At 39.6% G+C, this 26,911-nt stretch overlaps 3 protein-coding genes and 2 long non-coding RNA genes across 5 annotated transcripts in view; all 5 read right to left on the minus strand.

Moving 5' to 3' along the window:
• Positions 1-521, minus strand: part of LOC146969036 (uncharacterized) — an 82,862-nt gene extending 82,341 nt beyond the window's left edge. Inside the window, exon 1 of the long non-coding RNA XR_015034313.1 lies at positions 433-521. This is a non-coding gene — a long non-coding RNA (uncharacterized LOC146969036). The remainder of the gene's footprint in view (positions 1-432) is intronic.
• Positions 522-7,874: 7,353 nt separating this feature from the next.
• LOC146969042 (high affinity immunoglobulin gamma Fc receptor I-like) lies at positions 7,875-14,784 on the minus strand. Its single transcript, XM_085759351.1, has 10 exons — positions 14,724-14,784; positions 12,303-12,395; positions 11,588-11,797; positions 11,297-11,423; positions 11,055-11,224; positions 9,351-9,635; positions 8,987-9,238; positions 8,424-8,857; positions 8,263-8,313; positions 7,875-8,141 (listed from the first exon to the last, which is right to left on the minus strand). The coding sequence occupies exons 1-8, from the start codon at positions 14,782-14,784 to the stop codon at positions 8,685-8,687; spliced, it is 1,371 nt and encodes a 456-aa protein (XP_085615477.1). The 3' UTR covers positions 7,875-8,141; positions 8,263-8,313; positions 8,424-8,684.
• A 1,818-nt stretch (positions 14,785-16,602) lies between these two features.
• The window catches only part of LOC146969043 (uncharacterized), a 56,784-nt gene continuing 46,475 nt past the window's right edge, over positions 16,603-26,911 (minus strand). The window contains exon 23 of the mRNA XM_085759353.1: positions 16,603-17,676. Within this exon, the coding sequence (XP_085615479.1) occupies positions 17,585-17,676 (92 nt within the window). The 3' untranslated portion in view covers positions 16,603-17,584. The remainder of the gene's footprint in view (positions 17,677-26,911) is intronic.
• LOC146969044 (uncharacterized) lies at positions 18,386-19,592 on the minus strand. Its single transcript, XR_015034308.1, has 4 exons — positions 19,518-19,592; positions 18,998-19,213; positions 18,845-18,904; positions 18,386-18,419 (listed from the first exon to the last, which is right to left on the minus strand). It is a non-coding gene; the product is annotated as an uncharacterized LOC146969044 (long non-coding RNA).
• Positions 19,803-25,003, minus strand: LOC146969045 (immunoglobulin superfamily member 1-like). Its single transcript, XM_085760440.1, has 10 exons — positions 24,888-25,003; positions 24,687-24,820; positions 23,807-24,076; positions 22,927-23,133; positions 22,283-22,558; positions 21,887-22,162; positions 21,465-21,767; positions 20,654-20,917; positions 20,125-20,367; positions 19,803-19,933 (listed from the first exon to the last, which is right to left on the minus strand). Exons 1-10 carry the CDS (start codon positions 25,001-25,003, stop codon positions 19,803-19,805), a joined length of 2,220 nt encoding a protein of 739 aa, XP_085616566.1.

Here is a 26,911-nt window from a genome sequence, read left to right on the forward strand (position 1 = left end):
ATCTGACAAACATCATCATAAACTACAGCTTTTTAAGAACCAGGTGGAGTTTCAGACGAGGCCACTTTCATTGAAACAAGGGGCGCAGTAGCTCTATCAACTGTCCTATTGATTAAAGGCAAAAAGCCCCCAAACATACTTAAAAAGATTACTCAATCTAATATTCTAAATTTCTGAAAAGGCATAAAACTTGAATGAAATAGATGTAAAATAAAGCAAATAACATTACTGTGCATAATGTGCATCATGCATTGTACAAATTTGTAGAAATAACCTGTGCAGTTCTCCATGTAGCTCTGGTCACATCAACAAAACTACTACAAGGCGGCAGCTAATGGGGATCCATCTAATGAACAATAAACAAACTACAGGGCTAAAATCATGAATCTGCCTCTGAAAAACACAGAATTGTAAAATGACTGATGTACTCACAGAGTAATGACAGCACACAGAGCAAAGTGTGGCCCATCTTCACATCCAGCACCGACACCGTCGCACTGCTTCTGGAAATGTTTCTACTTTATATTAATAATGATGTAAAAAGAGAGAGAGAAGGATGGTACAGTAGAAGAGGAAGTTCATCCACACATGCATGGGATTAATTTTGCTCAACTCCCTCTAAGTTCAGCCCCTCTGTTCTTCCTTCTATTCCACACAAAGTTCAGACCACTACATGATGACCACAGCACATTGACACTTCCTGCTCTCTGCTAAGATATAGTAGTCTGTCTCTTGTGCATATTGTAAGTTGGTGTCTGACCCTGAGGTATGTTGTGTGTACAGTATCTACCTATGCATGAATCTGCTTCATCCTCTTCACAGAGTAACTGATGTCAAATGTGATCAAGACAATATAATTAATTAATCAGTCTGAAGTACAGCTGTTTCCTTGTCATCACTCAAAGACATTCACAAGTTGTGTGTGAAAGTTAAAAAGAGGAAGCACCATGTACGTGGTAGAAACAGAACAGACCAATAACAGCAGATTTTCTTAATAAAACAGCAACTGGTGGTGATGTCACAATGCGCAAGATCTGAAAAATCATGAGGGAACAAGAATCAAAGTCTAAAGACTGAGCTTGAACAAGTTTATTATAAAAGTCTCTGTGTTCTACATCATGAATGAACTCTTCCTATCACCACTGTCTGCTGCATGTGGTATAGCTGTGTGAGAAATATCACGTACCTCCTGTGTTGAACTGACCTGTGGATTGAGAACTCGTGTCGTCTTGCTTCATTGACCTCAGACATCAAGGGTGAATTCAAATTCCTATTTTAACCCTCAAGCTCAACCCTTAATCTTAGTAGCCCTCAAAACCAAGTGTTAAGGGCTATTTTGTGACTTAGAAATGGGACACCCCTTAAATGCAGACTGTGGGGGGTTTGACATTAGTTTATTATTTTTTATATATATATTTGCACTTGTGGCAAGGTGAAAAGGGCCCGGGTGGGCTTCGAATGCCAGACTCCCGGGTAAGAGTAATGCGCGCTAACCATTTGGCCAAAGGGACATCCCCTTGGCCAACTAGTCAGGGCGCATGATCAATTGGAGGTATGGTGACAGGACCTGTCAACTGTCACTGTTTGGTTATTAGTTTTCTTTTGTAGCCTATAAGTTAGTTGAGTTAGTTAGTTAGTACTGTATAAGTTGATATTCAAACAAATAATCTGTTTAAATACCACGACATATTCAGCTGAAAGTCACCACATACCACGGCTTATTGAAAGCTAAACACCAGTTGTTACATTTGTTAGATAACTCTGCGGCTACAGGAGATGACATTAGCCTGGTCATCTTATAACATTATCACCGTACACATTTTGCTGTATCTTGATAAAACAACTTAACAACTACATTACCACCGAGAAAAATGATCGTCTTGTAACGGCCGGTAAATAATCCATAAAATGGGCCTAAACTAAGATAATACAATGGTTGGAAATTACGGTAACACTTTACTTGAAGGTATCATCATAAGAGTGACATGACACTGTCATGAATGTGTCATGAACATTAAGTCAATGTCATATTGTTATTAAGTGTCATTCAGTTTACCCTAACCCTAACCCTAACCCGAATGACATAGCAATGTAACCCGATGTATGAATGCCTTGTGAAGTTGTCATGGATGAATTACGAACACCTTATAAACGGTCTTATGAATGAGTTATGCACTAACCCCTCAAGTAAAGTGTTACCGAAATTACCACTGCAGGCTACGTCACCTTGCGCTGACGGAGCTGTCTGACAGTGGCTGTCCTTTCCTTCTCAGTCCGATCACACTGAAGCAGAAATAATTCACTTAGTTTTATGTCAGGAAGAGAATTCATCCCGTAGATGAGCTCGTTCCCTGACGAGGAATGAACCAACCACTAGCCTACCACTTCTCATCACAGTCCATCATTTATCTGAACAATAATATTCTCCGTCTGCACATCTAATATCAGGCTACACACCGAGGAATGGAAAGGACTTGCACTTATCTAGCGCTTTTCTAGTTCCTTAGACCACTCAAAGCGCTTTACAGTGTGTACATTCACCCTTTCACACACAGACATTCATACAGCACTAGGCACAGCGCAGGAAGTAACCATTCCAGACATTCATACACCCAATGCACACATCGTGGTCTCAGATCTGTATCGTTTTTTATCACTTTGCAGGATTAACTAACCACCTCCCCTGCGATCAGAAACATTTTATTTGGTCACTCCAAGTTCACAATTTCTATCACCACTGTCTGCTGCATGTGGATAGCTATAGCTGTGAAATATCATACGTTGCGTGACCTCTGGGTTGAGAACTCGTGTCTTATTGCTTCACTGGCCTCAGACGTCAAATCCATGAGAAACTCAACTGAAAAGGAAATGAAAGTCTGAGAAGAACTCAGTTTCCCAACACCTCCAGCTCCTTTACTGTACATAATTTGTTGACGGAGTCAGCAAATCGAATTGACCGGCTGTCCACAAGTTTCCAGCGTAAATTCCAGAAAAAATGATGTGAACCTAACTTAAAGGGATAGTTCAACATTTTAGCAAATTGGCCCATTGCCATAATACACAATCCAACAACTCCAAAATGCTCTGGTGGACAAGTTGAGATCTGCACATTCACCACGCTATGAGATAATAACAAAACGTTACGAGACAGAGTTGTTTTAGAGGCATCAAGGATTGTGTTGATGAGATTGATGAGGGAAACCAAGAATTCCCACTGAGCAGCTCGCGGCTCAGCTTGGCCGTAAAAGCTGAGCCGTAAAAATAGCTTGCACTCAACTCAACTCAACTCAACTTTATTTATAGAGCCCTTTAAAACAACCACAGCTGAAACAAAGTGCTGTACATAATGCAACAGAAGAATAAATATAACATAATAATTGTTAATTGCTTTTAAAACAATTTAAAAGCAATAAAACAATTTAGAATTTAAATAAAACAATTAAAAATAAAAATAAAAAAACATTAAAAACAATGAATAGAACAAACCATAAAACACTAAAACAGAGGTAGAGTCTCATGCTGAGTTGAACGCCAAAGAATAAAAGTGGGTTTTAAGACTAGTTTTAAAAATGGACAGTGAGGAGGCCTGTCTAATGTGGAGGGGAAGCTCGTTCCACAATTTTGGAGCGGCAACTGAAAAGGCTCTGTCCCCTCTGAGCTTCCGTTTGGACCTCGGTACCTCCAGGAGCAGCAGATCAGCTGACCGGAGGCACCGAGCAGGGGCGTAGGGGTGAAGAAGCTCAGAGAGGTAAGATGGGGCCAGTCCATTTAAAGATTTAAAAACAAATAAAAGAATCTTAAAATGAACTCTAAAGTGCACAGGCAGCCAGTGGAGGGAGGCCAGGATGGGGGTGATGTGCTCCCTCTTACGTACTCCAGTTAGCAGGCGTGCGGCCGCATTTTGCACCAACTGGAGACGTGCAAGGGAGGACTGGCTAACTCCAAAATAAAGTGCATTACAGTAATCCAGCCGAGATGTGATGAAGGCATGGATTACTGTTTCAAAGTGCTGATGTGCAAGAAGTGGTTTGACCTTTGCCAGCTGTCTAATTTGGAAGAAGCTGGACTTTACCACAGAGCTAATTTGTCGATCCAGTTTAAAATCACTGTCCATCTTAAAACCCAAGTTTAAAACTGTTGGCTTTGTAAACTCTGCCAAAGGGCCCAAGTCAACAGGGGGGGGTTCGCAGAGGCCACTGGGACCAAACACCATCACTTCTGTTTTCTTCTCATTAAAATTTAAAAAGTTGAGGGCCATCCAGGCTTTGATGTCCTCAAGACATGCAAGAAGTGGTGCGAGGGAGAAGGCATTTTTCTTTTTTAGAGGCACATAAATCTGACTGTCATCGGCATAAAAATGGAAGGATATGCCATGCTTCCTCAGAATGGATCCCAGTGGCAATAAGTACAGAGAGAAAAGTAGGGGTCCTAAAATCGACCCCTGTGGAACCCCATATGGCAGTGGAGCAGAGCTGGATTTCGAGTCCCCAAGGCTCACACTCATTGATCTACCGGTAAAATATGACTTGAACCAGTCTAGTGCAGTACCACGTATACCCACTAGGTAGCGTAGCCGAGCCACTAGGGTGTTGTGATCCACGGTATCAAACGCTGCAGTCAAGTCTAATAAAACCAAAATAACATGTTCACCAGAGTCATTTGCCAAGAGTATGTCATTGAACACTCTAATCAAAGCTGACTCGGTGCTATGCAGACTTTTAAAACCTGACTGGAAGACCTCCAAGACATCTTGTTCATCTAAAAACGACTTGAGTTGAGTGAACACAACTTTTTCTAAAATTTTGGAAATAAAAGGCAGCTTAGAAATAGGTCTAAAATTGGCCAGCACACTGCCATCAAGGCCAGGTTTTTTAAGTAGGGGCTGGACCACAGCATGTTTAAAACACTGAGGAACAACACCAGAGGACAGACTGGTATTGATGATGGACAGGACAGACTGACCTAAACATGGGAAAACTTCTTTTAAAAAACCAGGAGGGACCACATCATACGGAGAGCCTGATGGTTTAAGGTGGCCAATCAGGTCTTCTAAAAATGATAAGGACACCGGCTCAAACATTTCAAAAGTTGCAGAACAAGGAACAGGAACAGAGGGGTCCGATGCAGGAGCTGAAATGAGAGCCCTTACAGTAGCAACTTTATCGATAAAAAAGTCCAAGAAGCTATTGCAAGTCTCAGGGGATGCCTCCAAGATGACAGGCTGTGGGGCATTAAGAATGGTGTCAATTGTTTTAAATAATACACGGGGATTGTGGCGATTTAACTCGATGAGGTTTGCCAAGTATTTTTGTTTGGTTTCTTTGACCGTGTCCTGGTAGCAGCGCCAGCAGTCTTTTAAGATTTGGAAGGAAACCTGCAGCTTGTCCTTCTTCCACCTCCGCTCGGCTTTGCGGCACTCCCGTCTAGCTGCACGAGTCTCCTCACTAAACCAGGGCTCAGGTTTAGGCTTGGGCTGCACATTTTTTATCGGAGCCACAGAGTCCAATATGGTTCGGCAGGAGGAGTTAAACCAAGAGCTGAGCTCCTCTGTGGTAGCAGAGGCAGGACAGGCAGAGAGCTGATTAAAAGCCACAGAAAACTGACCGGCAGTTGAAGGGTTAAAAAGGTGCACTGACAATTAAAGGTAGGCCTAATGAACCTACTGCTATGACTATAGGGATTATGGAGTCTGACAGAGCTGTCTGACAGGGGTAAGTGCTTTGAATTTGGTCCGTCGACAAGCTGAAGACAACTGTGTTTGGTGGCTGACAAGAGGATCCCAAAAAGAGAGCTAAATGAAGCGACTGTAACCCACGATCCTGCTCACATTGAGGAGGTACTAGGGTGTTCTCAACTGTAGTGGAAAATGGCCAAAACCGAGTCGAGTCAAGTGGTGCTGTAACTGTGTAGTGGAAAAGAGCCACTCCGGTATGGCTAACTGTGGGAGAGCAAAGAGCTGTCTACTGCAGATATTAATTGCATTATTATATTACTGAGGCCACTAGGTGTCGCCTTACAATTTATTTATTTATTTGGTTCATTTCGGGCATGTCAATTAGTCATCATCATCACACATCATCTCAATCCAATTAATACAATACACATGACCGAAAGGGAAAGCGGGAGAAGCAAAAGCTTATCTAGTCCCGCCCCCAATACTCACATATTCATTTTTTCTGCATGTTACATTTTTGACATAACATTCTTCCAGTATTTTCAAAATTTAACAATTTAACAATTTGACATGACTTTTTTTTTTTTTTTTTTAACATGACATTTCTCAATTTTTTTTTTTCAACATTTGACATTTTGACATAATGTGTTGCAGCATTAGGCAGTATGTAGAGTTGAAGAAATTGAAGTCCAGCTCTAGATAGAGCATAAGGATTACGTGTGTGTCTGCACATGTGTCCAACCGTCATGAGCGAACAACAGTCTCTTCTTGTTGCCAGGCATGTCACAAAAGTCACAAAGTCACAAGATGGTCCAATTGACAGAGAGCAAAGTCTGGTGTGGTCCAATTGACAGAGAGCAAAAGTCCAGTGTATTGATTATTAGATGGGATGGTGGGATGGTGTAGGAGCCCTTTCTTCTTTTTACTCATTCTCTGCGGTTTTCGTCGCCATTTCTCTCGATTTCCTCCCGAGTTATGGCTATGTCAGCTCGCATCAGTGACACATACTCTCGGATTGCGGATATGTCGGACCGTATCCCGACCACAGCACTCCGAGTTGTTGCGTTATCCTCCCTCGCGTCGGTCTGCTCGGTGGCGATCTTTCTCATCTTACGATACTGCATGTAGGCGCCAAAACCCAGGGCGATCATTCCAATTGTCATGAACGTGAAGATGTACACGTCCTCGACATCCTCCACATCCAGTGGGGCAAGGCAAAGGACTCTCCACTTCTCCCATCCATCCAGCATGTAGCCGGACATGAAGGTTCCGTCCGGGCATCTTGGCTCACCAGAGGCCGCACGCCTTGTTGAGAACACTCTGTCAATCGCATTCAGTGACCAGCTCAGCACAATAAAACATAACTAAGGGTCATATTGTCCTGTCCTTGAAATTTACTTGAGGACAGTCTTCAACTTGCTCTATGATGAGCTCCATCTGTGGCCTCTCTCTTGGATCCAGATGTGGGCCAGCAAAGGTGCACTAGTCAAATATTTTTAACAGAAAATCCAACTGTGGTTTTTGATTTTAATTTTTTCATTCACAAATCCAAATGATTTTTGACACAATGAAAATAAATCTTAAGAAAACGTTCAAATAGATCTTTAAAAAATACAAACAAATAAAATGTACAGTGGCACAACTTCAGAAAAAGTTATATAGATTTTCTATTTTCCAAGAAAACTGTCCATATTATCTACAAGCAAACCCACGTACAAATACAGTACAAACAGAAAAAATTTGCTGCTTATGCTTTTTCCCTGATCTGACTGCAGGTATCTACATGCTGCTCTTCTCACAACTACAGTACATGTAGCAAAATACAACCATTGTAAGAGCTGCATTCTGTAATATTATTTCATTTTCACCACTTACTACATAATGTTTATCAAACTGAACACTGATGTTAAATTCAGCACCATATGATGTACACACTGAGCAACAGAGGAATATAAAATCAAACATGTACAAACTGTTTAAAAATGAGAAACCTGTACAACCTATGGTACAAACATTTCACTGCTTTCAATATTCATTCATATTCCAAAACAAAACTCTCAAACTTTTTTATATACTGTATATTATCTGTTGTTCACCTCAAAATGTCTTGTTGTCCATGTTGCTCTTGTTTTGTCGACAATGTTTTTCTATTCATTAACCTGGAACAAAATTTGAAATGACTGTAAATATAGTATTAAATATACATTCAAATAAAAAAAATCACAATCTCTATGTGGAGTCAGCAAACACCTTACTTAGAAACGAGTCTTCTGCATTATCTTCCAGAGCACATATATCATAAAAGAAATCAAAGTCAAAATCAAGAGAAAAAAACTGTGTCAACAAAAAGTAAATTAAACAGAAAAAGATGAAACAAGTTAAAGAGCTGATGTTAATGTTTGTACCTGTCCTGTGGCTGGATCTGGATTCTCATAGTCGGAGCTCTGTTCTGCATCGTCACATTGACCTGTTGAGATGAAAATTACAGACATTTTATATCAGTTTCATTAGGAGATGTGACATTAGTGTCTGAGTTGAGAAAATGTTGTTTTCATTGTCTTGGACATTATTACAAGTTTATACTGAACCTTGTCCAGTGTTTTCAGAGCCTCTGATTGATTCATAGACGCAGACGTCACCTACAGGTCAATGAAAACAAAGTCCCATCAGTCACCTCATGTCTGTGATTTAAACTGAAACAACTTCCTCAATAGATGTGAAAGTGTTGGAAGCTACATGAACAACTGACCGTGGAGGAGAGAGGAATAAACCTGCTGTTGGTTTTCATCATGGTGGACTGAGTCCTGATTCTCTCTCTGAGTCTGAGTGACTCTGAAACATGGAGTTTAAAAAACGTCTATTAGCAGTGATGAGCAGGAACATTTCAAAGTAAAACATGATAAAGATGTGAAATATAGAAGTGTTTGTAATTTGGAGATGAGAGTTTGTTGTATGAACCTGTTGGCACATGGACCTGTGAAACACAAAGTAGATATTGAAAACTGAACCGCTAACTGCACCATGACATGACATCAGAATTACTCAGTGATTGATCAATAATCAGTATCTCACCTTTTGATCTTATGCAGCTAAACAGCGGCAGGACAGTAAGCAATATTATTCCACAAACCAACCTAACGATCAGCCACACAGGAAGTGAAGAGTTTTCAGGTTTGGGCCCAGCTGTTGGACATATTCAAAATTAAATAATAAAAGTATCAACAAAATTGAGACACAGGTCAAGTCTAAAGATCTACATCTCAGATAATGGAAAAATACTTCCAGACTTCTAAACATTTTAACACTACTCACCTCTGACTGACACCCAGCTCTGTGGAGACTTCTTTCCTGAGGACTCACACCTGTAGAAACCTTCATCAGACTTTGACACTGCAGAGATATTCAGCTCCGTCCTGGTGTCGTTTTGGATCAGTTTGTTATTCTGATAGAAAAACACACTGGAAGGATTTTTATTTATCTTGAATTCACAGCTCAGAATAACAGACTCTCCCTCAGTCACAGGATGGACGGGGCTCGACAGGATCAGATCAGAATATTCAAGGCCTGTAAAACAGTCAGAACATGAAGCATGAAGCAATTAATTAGATCACGAGACATTGAAAATTATTCAGATTCTACAAAACGTGTAAAAGAGGCAAAATGTAATAAAACGTACCATCTATAGTGATGTTGACTGTGTTGCTGAACTCTCCTGATCCAGACTCACACCAGTAAACTGCATCACTGGGCTGGGATGTGTACATTTTACATGTGGATCGAGTCATTATTCTCAAGTCAGAACAGGACCAGTATCGACCCTTGGGAATCTTCCGAGAAAACCTCCAAGGAAACCTCCTCAATCTCCACTTAGTAAAGTTTCCCTCACATCTCAGTGAGATCTCCTGAGAGGTGAAGTGCTGCACTCTGTCAGGACTCACTGTGAGAGACGCTGATGGATTAAAGGGATAGTTCAACATTTTGGCAAATTGGCCCATTGCCTTAATCGCTATAGTCATAGCAGTAGGTTCATTACCTTTAATTGTAGGTGTAAGCTATTTTCAGTACGGCGGAGTGCAGCAGCTGGCTGCTCAGAGCTACGCTATGGAGGCTAAGGGAATTTCTTGGTTTCCCTCATTAAACTCATCAAATTCAACATCCCAAAACTCCACAGCGCTTTTGTAGACAAGTTGTGACCTGCACAACCACCACGCTATGAGATAATGACGGAACGATACGAAACAGAGCCGTTTCCGAGGTAAATACAGGGTAAATACGGAGACTGCTTGCTGAAAAACTGTCCCTGAACGCAACGCGCATCAGCGGTTTTGTATGAATTTACCTCGAAAACGGCTCCGTTTCGTATCGTTCCGTCATTATCTCATAGCGTGGTGGTTGTGCAGCTCACAACTTGTCTACAAAAGCGCTGTGGAGTTTTGGGATTTTGTATTTGATGAGTTTAATGAGGGAAACCAAGAAATTCCCTTAGCCTCCATAGCGTAGCTCTGAGCAGCCAGCTGCTGCGCTCCGCTGTACTGAAAATAGCTTACACCTACAATTAAAGGTAACGAACCTACTGCTATGACTATAGCAATTATGGCAATGGGCCAATTTGCCAAAATGTTGAACTATCCCTTTAACATCTGTAAAAAAAAAAAAAAAAAGAAAGAAAGAAAGAGAAGAAAAACACACAAACATATTAGTGTTAGAGTAATCATGCTAACAAGCTCATTGTTTCCTTATTTACCTTACCTTACCTTTTGTTTGTTGAGCAACAAAGGGCTTTGGAACAAACAATTATCATTTCAACACACTGATATGAATTGCATATTGATCTTCTTTCACTTTCAAACACAAACATGTGTCTCAGCATTATATGAGTCTTTATCTCGCCTGCACCTGCTTTGTCACATGCTGATGTCTGTTTTTAATCAACTTTTTCATTTTCCGGGTTTGTGTGGTTCACTCTGAACACTGAGTAAAGTCTACACCTACTTTTCCTGTCTGCTGACTGAATAAAAACAAACAAGCACAGACAGTGAGATGAAGTTCAAATATCCACAATAAAAATCTCCACTAAGGAGAGAGAGTGGACACACTGCAGTGGAAACCTCATATCCCTCTGTTGGCTGATTATGAAACTTTCAGATTAATTGAAGAAGGAAAGGGGAAAGCGAGAAGGAAACAAGGAGAGAGGGATCCTAGCCCAGATCTTAACCTGGTCCCCAGTCAGTACATTTCTTCCATTGGGACCATGAACTTAAACATCCATTTATTTGGCAGTATCAACATTGATTGTTGGGAAATGTTGCTCACTGGTAAAAAAAACATGGATGAATTCAGGTATACTTCTTCACAGAAAACACACAAGAAACAACCAACTGACCTCCAGACCAGACAAACGTTGGTTCACTAGCCTCAGTGTAAATCACTGGGTCTCCTCTTCCAGCCCGACACACATATCCTGCTGTGTGTGTCTGACCATGGACCATGTAGGAATCCTGTTCAGTCCCACTGCTGCTACCAGGGAGCAGCTCAGAGCGGTATTGAGGTCCGTCTTCAAAATCCCTCCTGTGTCCATATCCAGAGTGGTCATCATGGTCATAAATGTTGATTTGGGTCAGATTGGGAACAGCCTTAAACCAGAAGAACCTCCATCCTGCAGATTTAAGTCCAACCTCACACTTGAGAGTTACTGAGGCTCCAGCACTCAGCCATGATGGAGACACAGTGAGGACAGGCCTGGGTTTGACTGTTGGGAAGTTGGACACAATATGGACAAACTTTCAGTTTCAGTAGAAAGGGAAAAAAGAACATATATATGACTTGTTTAGATTTTAACATCATCTAATTTACCATCATACACTGTCAGTCTGACTGAATCACTCCACTTTATTGATGAGTAGTCTCTTCTACCTCTACAGCTGTAGTCTCCACTGTCAGACTCAGTAACATTGTTGATAGTGAATTCTCTGAGTGATGGAGGTTTGTATGAGCTGGTTGTTCTCCACTCATACGTCCACTCAGTGTCTCCACCTCCCTGGATCTCACATCTGACAGTGATCTTCTCTCCTCTGTAGATCACAGACCAGCTGGGCAGCAGAGTCACAGTGACTCTACTGGAGACTGACATAAAAATGACACAATAAGAAAAAGACTAAAAGTTCAAAATTAAGAATAACTTTTCAGCACAAATTCAGATGACTATTAGCGATTGCCAGGTCAGCTGACTTTTAAAGTGATAAAACTAAATGCAAAAGTGGTAAAAAAACAAACAAACAAACAAACAAACAAACAAAACAAAAAACTGTGATGAAATGAAATACAACACTTTTTTAGTAAATAATTTTTTAAAAATACTACTGACCCTGTATCATTTATTCAAGGGCTCCAAATGACTCCCTCCACACTCCATGTATTGTTTTATGATTTAAAGAATCCAGAAAATCAGTTCACTCACCAGTTTCATGAATGGTGAATGAATCACTGACAGCTGTGACATCTTTTGTCTCTCTTCTATATCCTCTGCACCTGTAAACACCTCCCTGGGAAACACTGAACACTGCGTTTGATTCACCAACTCTATAGAAATCAGTGTTTGAAGTGTGTCGGTATAACTCATATTTCCAACCATCATGATCGTCCACAGAACAGGTCAGTGTCACGTTGCCCCCTGCTGGTATCTCTGTCCTGTCTGCTGTCAGAGTGGCCTTCAGTTTACGATCTGATAAAGTTAGAAAAACAAGAGCTTTAATGTACATGCCATCATTCAAGATATATTTTCATGGGGGTTGGGGGGCTTGTTGCTTTTAAACAAGCTCTTTGTGCTACGTTTTTAATGTATGAAAAGTGCTTTATAAATAAGGTTTGATTGATTGAAGTTCAAAAACACAGTGTCTGTTTTTAGGTTTTATAGTTGAGTTTAATATTCTTGTCCGTCACTTCCTGTTTTATTTTGAAGTCGTAGTTTTACCCCTGTCTTCCTGTCAATTTTCCCGCTGATGTGATTGCTTTCTCCATCCTCATGTGTTTTACCTGTGTCTTGCTGTGTTTCCCTTCTGTGCCAGATTGTCTAGTTCCTATAGAGTCAGCCGCGTTCCAGCATTATTGTGATTTCTTCATGCAATTTCCTTTGTGTGAACGTGTGTGTGGTTTCTCTTGACCACTGAGTTTTGCCTGCCGGATAATTGTTCCATTGCCTGACTGTTTTGACTTCCTGGTTTTGACCCTGCCATCAATAAATGACTCTGAGTAAGCCTGAGCCCCCCAGGTCAATCATTGTCTGCACATGGTCCATTATGACAATCTGGCCAAAGACATGGACACATCAGATCCGCACCACGCTGAGCGCACAAGGACAGAAACATGACCAGCAGTTTGCCGAGATCACCACCCACACAAAAGCACAGTGTGCAACAGTCTCAGCACAACTTACCCTCGTCATCGCTCTGAGGTTTACGGTAGGCATTTAAATCATTTATATTGATATATATAATAAATTAAGGGATCACATGCAAACAAAGTGGGTATAATTGAGAGTGATTGTTGGTAATTAGTAGGAAATTAATATTAAAGAAACTATATATATGTGAGAACAAAACAGGAAAGAAAAAGAACTGGTTACCTTCTGCCTCTCCGTAGAAGAAGGTATTCAGCACTAAAATAAAGTTTGAAACCTCATCAGACATGATCAACAATATTCTGTAAATTTCTTAAGAGGCAGGAAACATAAAAATAGAATTTAAATTAAATAGATGTTAAATCAAACAAATAACATCAACATTACAACAGACTATATACTGTATGTTGCGGCTTTCCTGCCACAAATAAGCAAAAGGAACAGGTGTTTACACAAATAAAAAAAAGGAGATGTAATCCATTTTAAACTAAATAAAGAAAAACTAAATAATATCCTCCCACATACAGTACAAAAACCTTGTGATTCCATTCCTGGCGCAGCTCTAATCAAAACCTGCTTGAGCTGCATGTGATTTAAATACAAATTAAAGGGGCATTGTCAAAAACAACGTAAATGGACACCGAACATATCTATAGAGAGAATTAGAATTCTATATCAATAGTATTTCAAAAGAAAATATTAACTTAATGGTCCTCGACACATTATGGCTCTTACACTGCGCATACATTCTACAACTTAGTAGAAATCACCTGTGCAGTTTTCCATGTAGCTCTAGACACATCAAGAAAACTACTACGGTGCTAAAATCATGAACCTGCCTCTGAAAGACACAGAATTGTAAAATGACTGATGTACTTGTCATAACATGGTGTTTTGAACCAGCCTTAGTGTGTTTTGGACAACAGTGTCAGTGCACCTGAACGCACCATGAGGAGCTGGAGGTGACAGCTGCATTAAATTAACTAATCAGTGTGGAGTGGTATGAAGACTGTGTTTCAGACATTCAGCGTGAAGACTGGCTGTGAAGAGGAGGCTGCTGTGCTGTGCTGGACTGTGTTGGGCAGAAGAGGACTCCCCCCACTTACCTGGAACCCCCCCCCCTCACAGAGGATCACTGGCACCCTAAAGAAGAGGAAAGTTGGATACTTTTCCATGTTCACCTCTCTCTGGTTCTAACTCTCTCCTAGAAATCAACAGGCTGGAGGAGAGCAAGCTCAACAAAGGCTGAGGCATCAAACGGTGTAGTACTGCGGAAGGAGTGGGCCCCTTCCCCCTTGGAGTTCTACTAAAGCCTCATGATGAGAGGAATCTAACAAGAGTCGAGGTAACGAGACCTCTGTCTTATCAATTTTGGTTTTTATTATAAACCATCTCCTGGACTTGTTTTAAATCTGTGCTGTGTCCTTTTAGGAATAGATTGTCCTGCTGCCCCTCCCCTGATTGAAGGCCGTGCTGCATCTTAAATCCAGCCCAACAGAAATGCACATTCTATTGTGAATAAACAGTGTCTCCCCTTTTATTCCAACTTGTGTCTTGTTATTTTAACTCAACGTGGTTCCCAACCAATCCAAGTTCTAGAACCTTTTAAACTTTTAAGCTTTTATTCCTAATTGTGTGGTGTGACATACTCACTGAGCAATGACAGCACACAGAGCAAAGTGTGGCCCATCTTCACATCCAGCACCGACACCATCGCTCTGCATCTGAACATGTCTCTAATAATAATAGAGAGAGAATAAGAGGGAGTTACATTTCACACATGTATGACATCTGAGTTTTGCTCGATTCCCTCTAAGTATAGCCTCTCTGTTCTTCTTCCTGTTTAACACAAAGCTCAGATGACAATATGACTACAGTATAGCACTTTGACCTATTGACACTTCCTGCCCTCTGCTAAAATATAGTGGTCTGTCTCTTGTTGGTTAGTGTCTGGCCCATGAGGTGTGTGTTTTCAATATATGCATGAATCTGATGTAAAATGTGATTAAAACAATATAATTTTTGATTGACTGAATTACAACTCTTACAATATATATATATAAGTTCCCATTTACACATGAAGATCAGCCAATGTGATGGAGAAAAAATGAGACAGTGACATCACCACATTCACACCTCATGAAAAGAAGAAGCATCATCTACTAAACACAAATGTTTCCACACTGTTCTGCATCTACCACCTCTTTCTGGTACATGCGGTCAACGGTGTGAAATACCTCATCTACCAACTCACATCTCACTACATTTTCAGTAGAGCAGCTCTAGGTGAAAATGTTGTTCACTTATTTTCAGTAGAGTCAACATGCAAACATAAACAGTTTTGACATTGAAGTCATATAACCTTCTTTACATGTTTTGTTCACTGGATCATCAGTTCAGACTGACCTGTTCACAATAGTTAAAAAAATTAAAGCAACTAAAAAAAACTTTTAACTGGATATGCAAAAGTCTCTTGTTTCTGATGATCTCTCTGTACAACCTACAACAGCAAATGAGGCCATCGGTGGGATGAGATAAGCTATCTCTTAATAGTGTAACTCCATACCTTCAGGAGGCAGTGGTCGGGTCGGTCCACCAGATGAAACGATTTGTGGCACTGGAGAAGGCACACAGGAGCCATATGTATAGTAATATACTGCTTTTGTCCACAGGGGTCGCCAAAATTGAGGCAAAATTATAGCTGCTATAGCAGCGATGGGTTGGGTCCGGGCTACTTTTTAGCAAATTTAGGCTAATTTCTTTAGGCGAAGATGCTCTGTAGCAAGTTTGGTGTCAATTGAGGAAAAATCGTGGGAGAAGATAGGTTTAAGAATTTTTACAGTTTTTGAAAAAAAAACTGAGTGATGGACTTCAGGTTTAAATGTAGAATTTTTCTTCAATATTGAGGCTACAGGTTGTTAGATCGAGTTGTTAAGCTGTAGCATGTAGCATGTATGGTTAATTTGTTATGAATTTTCAAAGTTTTGAACTATAGACGCTTGCTGTAGTGCCACCATCAGAACTATTGGCTTGAGTTGAGTTGAGGTAATCTAATCTGGCAAAAGCAGCATGAAGACTGTCAGTGCAGATCAGGTTTTACTGTAAAGTATGAGGCAGTCCAAAACTGAAAAGTCCAAGGCACTACTATTTGTAGGGGCTTTAAGTTAAAAAAAAATCCAACTGAGATTTTTGACTTCACTTTTATTTACAAATCCAGTTGAAACTAATCCAGATGAAATAGTGATGCTAAATGAATATTTAAAAAAATGACTTAAAAAACCACGCAAAACAAACAAACATACAATAAAAATCCTCTTTCCACTTTGCAAACACCTAGAAAAACTTACCAGACTGTATTATGGTATGTTTCTATACAGTACTGTAAAGTCTTGGACATCAGAGCAATACAATGACTAACAGAGGTGTGAATAATGACTAATATACCAATATATGAAAATATAAACATCACAGCTGAGCTGACATAAAATTCAAAATAAAAAGTATATATTATGAGCATTAATGCAAAAGCAAATCCACTATGCAGCTTTATTATTTATACCAATGATGTGATGCTTTAGAATATGATTAATGAATGACAAATGATGTCCAATGTAAACTATATTGTTAAAAAAAAAAACTGTTGCTGAACTGTGTGCCTGTAACATAAAACGTAATGGTACTACTTCACTTTAAGACTATTTTTATTAAGAACTTGTAAATGTCTCTAAATTGGTCATTAATACTGTTGAAAATACGCTATTTAGTAGCGCATAAATGAACAAATAACTTACACAAGTTATAACACTGTTTTCTTACATTGACACATGTTTTTTACTTGGCAAGATCAAGTTAATGCTTGTAACTCACTAATCTTACAAGATACTGTCAATTTATCTGATTCTATGAGACTAATTGTTAATAACTTTATAAACATCTGATGAATGCAAGGCAAAATGCTCATGATGGAGAAAATCTCAGAAACCACTGAGACATGAGGCTCAACAGTACAGATACACGTGAGATCATTATTTGGCAAGGAACATCATTGTTGTCCTTTATCTAACATGTTATGTTAGATAAAATGTATGTTATGTGTTAAACTAATTAATAAAGTAGTTATAAATCATTTATAAATCCTTCATAAAGAGAGTCTTATTATAAAGTGGCACCAACTTAACAAACAAATGATAAAATAACTATACAAAGCACAACAAATAATGAACAATAATGAAGACACTCAAAATATTAAATGTAAATCTCAGAAGTCTTGTGTTTTATGCTAAAACAATAAATCCATGTGTTTGCATAAGCTACGAACAATAAAAGGTGAGTATGTGTGATATATGTAAAGCAGAGATAGCTACACTAGTGGTTCCAGAAAGTTTTGTCAACTAGTTCTTTGGTTTTGTTGACTCAGCTCTTCACAGACCTGGGAGAAGAGGAAAACAAAGACACAGGTTTATCTAAGATACGCTGAGTAATACTATACTATAACTCATAAATCAGAATAATATTCAAATAATAGCACAATTATTACCAGAAGATGTTCCTGGTTTATTGACTTGAGCATAAAGATTTTTATCAGTTGCTGCAGGAGATGATTTTTCTAGAAACGGAGACATGATTAGATCGAGGCAAAGTTTAGAAGTGATATGTGAGTTCAGGAAAGAAAGACAAAAGGTTAATCAAGATGTAATGTACAAGTTAAAACTCATAAATCAGCACAATATTCAAATAATAGCACAATTATTACCAAAAGATGTTTTTGGTTTATTGACTTGAGCATAAAGATTTTCATCAGTTGCTGCAGGAGTCGATTTTCCTATAAATGGAGAGGTGATTAGATCAAGGCAAAGTTTACGTACAGAAGTGACTCTGTGAGTTCAGGAAAGACAAATGTTTAATCAAGATGTAGAGCTGCTTTAAGCTATTACGAGTTGTAACTCATAAATCAGCACAATTAACAAATAATTATTATTATACCAGCAGATTTTCCTGGTTTATTGACTTGAGCATAAAGTTTTTCATCAGCAGGAGTTGATTTTCCAATAAAAAGGAAAGATGATCAGATTGAGGCAAAGTTTAGGTAAAGAACTGAGATTCAAGTAAGATGGTGTCATTTCTACCAGTAGCTGTTTCTGGGGTTTTCACTTCAGAATAAAGAGTTTCAGCAGCAGAAGATGATTTTCCTGTGAGATAGATGAGTATTAAGCCATTTCAGCATACAAAACAGAAAATAAACATGCATTACCAAAAAGACATTTTACCAACCTTTCTTTTTCTTGCCTTTTTCTTTGCTCGGGATGTTGTTGACATACGTGGGACAGTTTTCTAAAACAGAAGTCTGATCTAAAATACAAAAATATGAGAGAAACTATCAGTTTTATGCTGCAGGAGCTCTGAAATACTGGTGATTGTCTGCAAGGACAGTAAAGACATGTGTCTCGTTGTAAGACAGAAGAGAAACAATACGAAAGTGATGTGATGTGGGAGAGAGTGACACGTGTGTTGTTCCCTGCAATTGACTGCGCTCCAGTGCTCGATCACGCACTAAACAGGCTGAGCACCGAATGGAGGCAGGGATTAATTTGATTCGCCGAGTAGCTCAGAGTAGAACTCCTCTAAACTATGAGTTATAATGTTTTATTTGTGCTCTCGCTGTGTTTTATTTCTCTTTGAAGTTACTCATACATCTCCTGTTTTGAATGTGTTTTAACCTGAGAAAAAAAAAGAGGAGGAAAAAAGTGATGGACAGACATCAACCATGTATGTACCTGTAGTTTCAATCTTCAAATCAGAGTAAAGACAGGTCGTGGCTGGTTCAAGATGATCGGCTGTTAAAAGAGGAATTTATGAAATAAAGAAAACTTGTTATTGTTTAAGGCACTGCATGTCCTTTACATCATATACATATTTGGAGCACTCACATTCCTTTCTGAAATGTTTTAGTTCAATTAAAGAGTATGTTGCATCTGGAGCTTCACCTGCATGTGTAATAAAGACATAATTCAATGACAGAGTTTCATATCAAATATTAAAATCGCATGATTTCAGGAGACTGGTTATAACTGCTCCAAAAGTAGAAACTGTACCATTTGCAGCATCTTCACAGTCTCTCATTGTATCATAGAGATGAGAATCATCTGTGGTAACAAAGAAAACCAAGGTCAGATTAAGGTTTTACCTCCATTATATAGAATAAAGATCATATAATTGACAAAAATCCTAATGTTGTCCTATTAGACCTGTAATTGTGCCAACAAGTGTAATATTATGAGACCAGTGTAATTATATATTTTAAGGATTATTTTAGTTTTCTGTCTCATATAGTTCAAGTTCAGTTCAAGTAGAATCAGTCTAAAACACTGTAAATATTCATCATGTGGTCAGTGGATTATCTGACAGGTTCTTTAACTAATAGTCATTGAGACTAGTTCAGAAACAAACCATTTAGAGGAGAGGCATTTTCATGGTGATTTGTGGTGTTGCTCTCTGACTGGATTGATCTGTAACATCATGAATACAGTAGATTTAGTAGTAGACACAGAAACAGCTGTTGTTATATTTAATTCCAGAGAGGAGAGTGATGAACTGACCTGGTGAAGCACAAATCTGTAAAAAAAGACATTTGATGAATTAAATGAGTTTTTGAATGTAATCAAATTGTTCTGCACATCACAAAGAATGAGTTTATATTATTTAATATGTAAAAAAGAAATAAACAGTTAAATATCAGAGGATAGATGTCTCACCCTTGGACCGTCTGTGGCGATACACGAGGAACAGGACGACAATCAGTACGACTCCACAGAGCAGTGAAACAATCAGCCACGCAAGTGAAGAGCTTTCAGGTTTGGGCCCAGCTATAAATGTAAATATTGTAAATTAAATGTTAATGAAACTTTTCAACCAAATTGATAAAACATTTCCTAAACATTGGAGATATATGGCAGAGAAGCAAAACTTTATGACATGTAAAAAAAACTAATAAATGTACAACACAGTCACATAGCTGTACTGTATGTTGACAATCAAACATGTTAACAGTACTCACCTCTGACTGACACCCAGCTCTGTGCAGACTCTTGTCCTGAGGACTCACACCTGTAGAAACCTTCATCAGACTTTGACACTGCAGAGATATTCAGCTCCGTCCTGGTGTCGTTTTGGATCAGTTTGTTATTCTGATAGAAAAACACACTGGAAGGATTTTTGTTTGTCCTGAATTTACAGCTCAGAATAACAGACTCTCCCTCAGTCACAGGATGGACGGGGCTCAACAGGATCAAACCAGAACCTGTAAAACAGTCAGAACATGAAGCTTCAGTCAGAGATCAGCTGGTGCAGACCTTTAAAAACCAGCTTAAAGAAACATGAGAAAACAACATGAATGTGTGTAACTCATGTTAATCTACAGAGGAAGTGATTTTGTTTGTGAAGCTACAATTACTGAGCAAACCATGAAGCAGAGTCACAGACCAAACTCTCAGAAAGTCACTGTTGATGTAACAACTCAACTTCAAAATAAATTCACAAAATGAGAAAAAGTGAAAAAAGACAAAATGTACAGTAATTAAATGTACCATGTGTAGTGATGTTGACTGTGTTGCTGAACTCTCCTGATCCAGACTCACACCAGTAAACTGCATCACTGGGCTGGGATGTGGAAATTATACATGAGGATCCGTTCTTTATTCTCCGGTCAGAACAGGTCCGAGAGCCACCATTAGGAAACCTCCTCAGTCTCCACTCAGTAAAGTTTCCTTCACATCTCAGTGAGATCCACTGATAGGTGAAGTGCTGCACTCTGTCAGGACTCACTGTGAGAGACGCTGATGGATCAACATCTGAACAACACACACAAAGATTTTAACATTAAAATTTGTTCATTGTACATATTCCTTTGTTAAAGGTGTACAGAAATGGCTGTTTGTCCTGTTTGTCCCGCCTCCTTCTACAAGTTTTCACGAGTTGCCGCATGAGTTTACCCGAGTAAGGAAAACAAATTTGATTGGTCGTTATCGAGCGGGTGGGATATTCAATGTTTGGGGCGAGACCGAGCTCGGTGTGTGCGTGTGTCTCAGACGTTTGAATGACGGATGACGGATCCAATATCAGTGGCTGATGAATCGTGAGCAACGTGACGCATAAATCGTGCGCCTGCATTATCCAATGCGAAAGAAATAAAAACTACCCCACGTTCATCCCGGATTTACTCGAAAATAGAATTTTGCTCAAAGTTTGGGCTACATCGTCTGATAGATGAGTTATTACACTAATGTTAGGACCCACAGTGGGCTCAAATTCAATTTTCTTTTCTGAACACGTTTAATCTGTTCTTTGTTAAGCAACAAACAACTTTGGAACAAGCACGTATCATCTCAACCAACTGACCTCCAGACCAGACAAACGTTGGTTCACTAGTCTCAGTGTAAACCACTGGGTCTCCTCTTCCAGCCCGACACACATATCCTGCTGTGTGTGTCTGACCATGGATCACGTAGGAATCCTGTTCAGTCCCACTGCTGCTACCAGGGAGCAGCTCAGAGCGGTAGGAGAGCTGTGATGGATCAGGAACAGCCTTAAACCAGAAGAACCTCCATCCTGCAGATTTAAGTCCAACCTCACACTTGAGAGTTACTGAGGCTCCAGGACTCAGCCATGATGGAGACACAGTGAGGACAGGCCTGGGTTTGACTGTTGGGAAGTTGGACACAATATGGACAAACTATATGATACAGTTTCAGTAGAAAAGAACAAAAACACTTGATGACTTGTTGAGATTTTCAGTTTAAATGAAACATGATGTGATTTACCATCATACACTGTCAGTCTGACTGAATCACTCCACTCTGTTGTATTAAGTCGATCACTTTTCACTCTGCCCCTACAGCTGTAGTCTCCACTGTGGGATGATGAAGCAGGACTGATCCTGTATTCATGTTGATCTGGAGGTTTGAGTGAGGTTGGTGTTTCCCACTCATACGTCCACTCAGTGTCTCCTCCCTGGATCTCACAGCTGACAGTGATCGTCTCTCCTCTGTAGATCTCAGACCAGTTGGGTTGAAGAGTCACAACAGCTCTGTTTGGGACTGATCATGGTCAAGAATTTGACAACAAAATGACAAAAAGTTAATTAAACATCAGATTGCTAGTCTCCAACTTAATGATTTACCATGAATATAAACTTAGTTCATTATTTCTATACCCACTAGCATTAACAACCCTGACTTCCTGACTGTCCTCTGTGTAGTAGACTGGGTCTCCTCTTCCTCCTCTGCACCTGTAGACTCCTTCCTGTGAGACTCTGATCTCTCCACTTGTCTTGAAAGCAGCATCATGTGGGTTCAGAGGTTCAGAGAGTTTATTGTCTCTGTACAAGTTGTATTTCCAACCAGATGATGGGTTCACAGAGCAGGTCAGTGTCACACTGCCCCCTGCTGGTAGGACTCTGTCACTGGCTCTCAGTGAGGCCCGGGGTTTGTTTGCTGCTCAGTTCACAGAGAAAAACCAAACAACTCAAAGGTTAAATATAATTTGCTTCAGAAAGAAATTAAACTGCATTAACAACCAAAAAACAACTTATTCTGTGATTATTATTATTATTATTATTATTATTATTATGTGATTTCATTTGACATGTTTTAGCAAAAGCTTATTTGCAGTTATTTTGTTGCACCATTAACACATTTTACTGAGTGTCTGGAGCAACATTTAGAAAGTGTTTTATTGTTTTGTTCAGATGAAACAAAGTTTTAAACTTGTAAAACAACATTTTTATATCGATGAAAGTCAAACTTACATGATACAGTCAATGTGATCTTTCCCCACTGTGTTAACAAATAGTCTCTTCTACCTCTACACCAGTAGTCTCCTCTGTCAGACTCAGTAACACTGTTGATAGTGAATTCTCTGAGTGATGGAGGTTTGTATGAGCTGGTTGTTCTCCACTCATACGTCCAAGTGTCTCCTCCTCCCTGGATCTCACATCTGACAGTGATCTTCTCTCCTCTGTAGATCACAGACCAGCTGGGCAGCAGAGTCACATTGACTCTACTGGAAACTGTTGATGTCAAAAACACACATTTACTCTGAGAGAAACAGAAAATCATCATATAATGTCATGACTGTTAAATCTAATAAAAGTGTAGTGTCTGTAGTTAGGTGAACAAAACAACACATGTAAAAATAGTAACAATGAACATGAACAACTTCAGTTGAAGTTACAGAGGAAAACTGCATTCATAGATAGGTCTTGCCCAAGGGATTCGAAGCAGGAATCGAACCCAAGTAACAAGCCAAGTAACGCCTGTGTAGCAGGTCCCACACTTTCTCACGTGACTTTGTGATCACGTTTCTTTGCTGTGGCTGTCAGGTACAAATAGCTGAGCACACAGAGGTTGACTTGAGTCTGACACTGAGGTTACTGCACCAGCTGAGTCAATGTTTACCTTATGTTTTATTTATCTGTTTATTTATTATTGTTATTATTTATTTACTTTCCTACTTAATTAAGATGAACATTCTCAAAACCGGTCAATGCTAATACTATCTAAAAAAAAGTTTGAACTTCCTGCACTGTTTTATATCAGTTCTATTTTTAAGTTCCGGTTCACCTGTGGCAAGGAGGAGCTTTATTGGGGTAACACACAAAGGGGTACGTGGGTGACGTCGGACCAAACTGATGAACAGAAAAACTGATTTTACAGTGAATTTTTTCTATTGATTAAACTCACCAGTTTGCCAAACGGTGACTTTGTTGCTTGCTTGTGTGTTGAACTCTGGTTCTCCTCTCCTTCCTCTGCAGGTGTAGATGCCTCCCTGTGTCATGACTCTTGTTGACCGGTCTGTTCTTCCAACAGTCTGAGATGTAGAAGAGTCAGATGTTTGTCTGAACCAGGTGTATTTCCAGTTGTTGGACCGATCCACAGAGCAGGTCAGAGTCACTCTGCCCCTTGCTGGTAAATCTGTGCTGTCTGCTGTCAGAGTGGCCGTGGGTTTATTTCCTGTTGACGAAGAAAACAAAGAAAATTAGAAAACAATTAGGATGTGATTCTGTTTTATTACATTAGGAACTTCAAAAGTAAAGACTTGAAATATTCCACAAAGCTAAACATCCACTTTTTAATTTAGATTTTACCACAAGATAATAAAAAAGTAACAAACTGTTATAACAAAACTACACAGTAGTTTCACTCTGATGTATAATTTGCTCACTGACAAATGTAGTTGTGTAAAAGGTTAACTTGAGTCAACTTTGTCCTCTTTAGTTTGAATATGAATTCTGCTGTTAAAGAAAACTGCACACTGTCTTTTTCATAATCCTGTTCATTCACTGAAAATTGTTTTATACTGATCCACTTAGACCATTGACTGAAAGATTAATATTGAATAATAAAAATTAAAAAAAAATACATTTTATTTGTAAGCATTTTTACAAATGCTCAGTGACACTTTACACTTTAAAAATCATAAAATAGAGCAAAGTCAGAGTGAAATACAATTAAAAACAGCAATAGAACAGTATAAAACACACAAAACTATAGGCCTATATTAAAAGCTAATTTAAGGGGGGGGGCTGTATGCGGTGAGTGATAGGCAGCCAGAGCAGGTCACGGAGGACGGGGGTGATGTGGTCTCTGGAGCGGGTGTGGGTGAGCAGGCGTGCGACAGAGTTCTGGATGTATTGCAGTTTATTGAGGAGTTTGGATGGTGAACCATAGAGGATGCTGTTGCAATAGTCCAGTCTTCTGGATGTGATAAATGCATGGATGGAAGAAGGCAGTCCTGGTGATGTGATTGATGTGGTGGTCAAACCTTAGCTTACTGTCAAAGATGATGCCAAGGTTGTGGGTGTGTGATGAGGGAGACAGAGTGCAGTTATCAAAGGTGAGGGAGAAGTTGTGGCTGGCTTTGGTGCGGGATTTAAACATCCTATTTAGATCAATGAAACATTAAGAAACAACATTTTCAGGATAAATGACAGTTTAACTCACCTGATACTGTCAGTTTCCTGAATCCACTCCACTGTGTTAACCAATAGTCTCTTCTACCTCTACAGCTGTAGTCTCCTCTGTGAGACTCAGTAACACTGTTGATAGTGAATTCTCTGAGTGATGGAGGTTTGTATGAGCTGGTTGTTCTCCACTCATACGTCCACCCAGTGTCTCCACCTCCCTGGATCTCACATCTGACAGTGATCTTCTCTCCTCTGTAGATCACAGACCAGTTGGGTTGAAAAGTCACACTGCTGGGAACTGTTGATGTCAAAAACACACATTTACTCTAAGAGAAACAGATAGTCATCATATAATGTCATGGGTGTTAAATGAATATAATCTGTAGTAAAGTGAACAAAAAAACATTAACAACATCAGTTGAAGTTACAGATGAAAACATTAAAGCAGTACTAAAGAACTTTCAGTTTTGGTTGAGTTTGGCGGTGTTTCCCATGAGCACCAGCGCGTAGCACCGTAAACATCCTGATCTCCCGGTGCATGGAAATTAACAGAAGACGTCCAAACTAAGTTTCTGTTACCAGCGGATCATTCCTCACATACACAATCCGACGGAAAGGTGCCACATTGCCTGCTCCCTCCTCGTCGTGACTCGCGAAAGTGAAACTTAAGTGAGAGCTGGGTTCCTACCATGCTCCTCAAAGCTGCTTAGTGCCAGTGAAGGCGATACAGACCCCCTCAGGCCATGACAGAGGTGTCATTCAACCTGTTGTAAGTCGATGTACCATCACAAAAGTTATGAAAATATTATATGAAGGTTGAAAAGTTCCTTAGTGTTGGTTTAAATTATTGAAACAACTTGAAGCAACAAAATGACAAAAAAGAAAAGAAACATTTGTGCATCATGAGCCAAACTTTCTCAGAGGGGCTTTGTGATCATGTTTCTGTTTTGCACTGTTAGAGATTTATCAACATGAGTTCACTAACATAAATACTAACCTGCATTTGCATCTGTGTTTTTTCTGCATTTTATATTCCAAGAAACATTCATTAAACTCACCAATTTTGCTGATACTGATTGAATCACTGTCCTCTGAGTAGTAAACTGGGTTTCCTCTTCCTCCTCTGCACCTGTACAGTCCTCCCTGTGACACACTGATTCGTCCAGATGAGAGGAAAACAGCGTCTTGTCTCGTCAGAGTTGTATAAGACTGATCACCTCTGTACCAGCTGTAGATCCAACCAGCTGATGGCTTCACAGAGCAGGTCAGTGTCACACTGCCTCCTGCTGGAATCTCTCGACCACTAGCTCTCAGCTCAGCCTTTGGTTTAGCTGTTGTTGAGTTTAGAGTAAAAATCGTTTAGTCATAAAGCTCAGTGCAAAGAATTTAGCTCCAAGTTGATCCAGACTTTCCCAGAAGCACATTTGTGTCTCCCTTTGTTGCAACAACACCCAAGTTTTGACACGGACTCATTCAGCCTCATTCTCTGTGGTCTAATTTTGGAGGAAATATTTCTCATACCGAGCACATTCACTCTACAATAGAAACTATTGTGTCTATTCTTCCCTGTAGACACCAGTAGATAAAAGCAGAATAAATAAATGACTTACGTGACACTGTCTTTGTGATGCCTTCACTCCACTGTGTTGAAGAGTACGAGTCTCTTCTGTTTCTACCTCTACACTTGTACTCCCCATAGAGAGCACTGGTTCTCCAGTAATTAACATCTGTCTCATGTGTGGTTGATCTGGGTGTTGTCCATTCATACCGCCACTCAGTGTCTCCACCTCCCTGCATTAAATGTGTTTCTCACACTGAACACATTGGCTCTACAATAGAAACTATAATGTTTCTGTTCTCCACTGTTGCCTCCCTTGTTTAG

This window comes from Trachurus japonicus, chromosome 18, assembly GCF_045865225.1.
Source record: "Trachurus japonicus isolate A0001 chromosome 18, Traja_1.0".
In the NCBI taxonomy this organism is placed as follows: domain Eukaryota; kingdom Metazoa; phylum Chordata; class Actinopteri; order Carangiformes; family Carangidae; genus Trachurus; species Trachurus japonicus.